The 3,498-nt window shown below is 45.5% G+C and overlaps 2 protein-coding genes across 2 annotated transcripts in view; one reads left to right on the forward strand and one right to left on the reverse strand.

The window, feature by feature from the left end:
- Positions 1–1,746: 1,746 nt before the first annotated feature.
- On the reverse strand, positions 1,747–2,212 carry Pmar_PMAR012402 (hypothetical protein; the record flags this gene model as incomplete). The annotated part of the gene is made up of 2 exons (XM_002787581.1): positions 1,747–1,877; positions 2,188–2,212. 2 exons carry the CDS (start codon positions 2,210–2,212, stop codon positions 1,747–1,749), a joined length of 156 nt encoding a protein of 51 aa, XP_002787627.1.
- A 982-nt stretch (positions 2,213–3,194) lies between these two features.
- Positions 3,195–3,498, forward strand: part of Pmar_PMAR012403 (hypothetical protein) — a gene marked incomplete at both ends in the record, with an annotated part of 899 nt that continues 595 nt past the window's right edge. The window contains 2 exons of the mRNA XM_002787582.1: positions 3,195–3,295; positions 3,340–3,380. Coding sequence (XP_002787628.1) covers positions 3,195–3,295; positions 3,340–3,380 — 142 coding nt within the window. The remainder of the gene's footprint in view (positions 3,296–3,339; positions 3,381–3,498) is intronic.

Consider the following 3,498-nt stretch of genomic DNA (forward strand, 5'->3'; position numbering starts at 1 on the left):
TACTGGCACCGGGGCCTCCTTGGAAGTATATCAAGGTTGGACTTTCTCGTGATGCGTCACGAGATTCGAAAAACCAATAAAACAATCTGGGAGATAATCGAACGTCGTTGTTTCGATGCCATAAGCAAGCAGTTCTACTTGTTGTTGTCTCGACCGGATAAGTAACCATGATATTGGACAACCGTGCTATCACAGAGAGGCTCGGTCCTCTTCAATGCTTCCAGAGAGGCCCGGCTTTTCCCTCGAAATCGTCCTAAGATTGTGCCAGTGATGAACAGCGACTTCTCGGGAGGGAAGCAGTTCACCATGGTATGAAGGGCTCGAGGCATGACTCGTGAGAACCCCACAGAGAGCCACCGCAATCGTCGCGCAGAGCTTAGTCGTTTTGGGGAATGAGCAACTACAACATTGGCAGATCGATTCAATGTTTTGTCGAAATATTTACTAATTTCCCCACAGTTTTTTGATGAAAAAATGTCCAACTGTTCCAAGAACTGTTTTTGATGGATTGTCCAGCGATCGTTTTAGTCTCAAATGAAGTCTCAAAAATATGTTTCTAAAATTTTTGGAAAACTATAGACTTCTATCAATGACATTCATCCCGTCCTTCCTGGGAAGCCGGGAAATTGGCGCGTCTCCCCCCTGAAAGTTACCGGATATCTGTCGCGTCTCCATTCGGTGTGGAATGGATGTACACAGATATGGCTACTGAGTCTGTGATACCAATGAATGGTGACTATAACTCGACCACTGCCATACCAAGGAGATGACAGCAGCACTACATCATCACCCATTCACAAGAACGCAAGGGACATGGCCAACCCCGAATTGCTTCCTTATCTCGCTCTTCACTTAACTTAGACCAGTCATAGTCGTACACAATCCGATCTGACACCCCTAGACGTGCAGGCCCACCCTGCACAGAGCAGAAGGGTAGCGGTCATAGGTGAATTCTCGACACAACAACTGGAACGAACGCGAAGCTGATCTGAGTCCCTCAGGACATGGCCAACCCCGAATTGCTTCCTTATCTAGCTCTTCACTCAACTTAGACCAGTAGCGCTTACTGTAGCGCTCTTGGGTCGCTCAATTTCAGATAGACATGGACCTGATTTTGCTCAAGTTGGCTTCAACTTACCATACCATCATTATAAATTTGGATACTATCGGGCAACAGATATAGCCAAGCTGATAGAAGGCAACACATCGTGTTCAGGATCTTTGGGGAAGTGGTTAAGGGGTTGTGTTTAAATTCCGGCGGCCCAGACTGGGTAAGTTCGATTCCCAGATGGAGCAAGAAATGCTCACGGGCTAAATCAAGTACAGAATCGTCAGAATGAAACTCAACTGTAGCAGACCTATCACAACCGTTGCCACTGTACGAAAAGTTAGTGTACGGATCGCGATTGTACCAATCGAGCGGAAAATCGCCTAAAATGTATGAAAAGATCGTGTACGAAACGAGCGTAAACTCAACATCTTTGTCTGAAACGCTCGTGTATGAAAAACACTTGTCCGAATAGGACGTGTACGAAAATAATTAGGACGAAACAATCCAAATTTCTTGGTACGAAAAGATCCTGTACGAACTGCAATTTGGACGAAATAATTTCGGATGAAACACACCATGTACGAAACGATCGTGTGCGAACCGCGGTACACCCGCAGAAAGGTGGCGGTCGTAGGCGAAATGGCCGGACGCAAGAAGGGAATTCGTCGGCACCTAGCACCCCGGCTATTTGGAGTCTACCTGGTACCCAGGACCGCCTGGGTACCAGGTAAAGGTTTTTTGGGAGCGAGATGTTGGTCAGCTTGGGAGGGGGAGGAAATTTGGGAAAAGGGGGACAAAAATTTGGGACGTCGGGGAAGTAGGGGTCCTAATAACGCTAGCAACACCTCTTACCATTCATCGTGTGGGATAATTCAAAAAGCAAGGGTTATTGTTAAAGCCGACCAACGCCTTACCGGCCATCCCACTACTACTACTACTACCACTACCACTACTACTACTACTACTACCACTACTACTACCACTACTACTACTACTACCACTACTACTACTACTACTATTACTACTACTACTACTACTACTACTACTACTACTACTACTACCACAACTACTACTACTACTACTACTACTACTACTACTACTACTACTACTACTACTACTACTACCACTACTACTACCATACGTCAACTTCACTCCAATCATTCGTGAAGCCTCTCCCAAAGCTGGCACCACTTCCACATGAGGGATATCGAAGTATCTGAGATCAGCAGTTGCTAACAAGGACGTGGCCGATCACGACAACCAGACTTGGACCGGTTACTGGTCCTACAGATTAACTGCGAAGTGCTCTATCCACCCTTCAGTTTTCCTGTATGGCAAAGATTGCTCGGAGTTGCAAGGGTATAGACTTTGAGCATTTGGGTGAGCGAACGAAGAGTTAGCTCAACAAACCATAGCCATTCCGTCGGGGTGTGATTGTGCCAAGAACGCTGAGTAAAGACCATTTTGGCGGAACTGTAGGTCGGCTGACACTATTTCAGTTCGGATGCGCGCCGATTTGTGCGAAAAATGGCCGTTTTCGAGGGTAAATGTCGATTTACGTATGGGTTTTTGGGAATGCTGAATGTAACGGTTTCGCCGAGGTTGGCTGAAACGATGGTTACATGTACGAAGTGATTACAAATCACGTGAAGGTGTATTTCGATACTTGTATTTGTTTCGAGAGAGGCGATTATAGAAAAGTGTGAACAAAACACATCTGGGCAAAAGTGTCACTATGTAAAATAAATCCGGAAAAATACAAGTCGCGAAAAAGTGTGGTTTTTCGAATTGGCTACTGTCAGCATTTGCTTGCTAAGTGACTGCTAGGTTGTTAATGTTATTGCTACTTTGTTATGTTGAAATTAGCACATAAACAAGAGCGAGCTACCGAAAATGTTAGAAATTATGGTGGCCATTGACAAACCTGCGATATCAACTACGTAGTGATATTGTGTTACAACGAACTGTATTTCTATTAGATGTTGTCTCATCGGAAATTCGCGTTTCCCGTAAAATGATTTTGGTAGGATCTCGAACAAGAGCTCTTGAGGACTAGCAGGGAGCGTCTCAGATTCTACTTAGACTGTGCCGTGATGGAGGCTCTCAAATCACTTCTTTTCCACTAGAATCACATTTGTTTACAATGGGTAATCTCGTATGTAAAGAGAACGATGCATACTCTGAGTTCGTCGCCCTGATGGACCGAACCTCGCAGTACACCGGCCAGATGGTCGATTCAATGAGGTAGTAGGAAAAGGCATCCTATTTGTGGTATTCGTAGTTTGCAGTTACTTGAAAGCCAATCTAGATGGTGTTGCATCCATCACCAGTGCGCCCCTATCTCGGACGCTCACCTCACTGCGATGGCGTACACTCTTTTCATGAACTACAGGGATGTCGCTATTGTTACGGGTAGAGGATTGGCAATAACCTATTCACACAGACGG

This window comes from Perkinsus marinus (genome assembly GCF_000006405.1).
Source record: "Perkinsus marinus ATCC 50983 genomic scaffold scf_1104296929318, whole genome shotgun sequence".
Classification (NCBI taxonomy): domain Eukaryota; phylum Perkinsozoa; order Perkinsida; family Perkinsidae; genus Perkinsus; species Perkinsus marinus.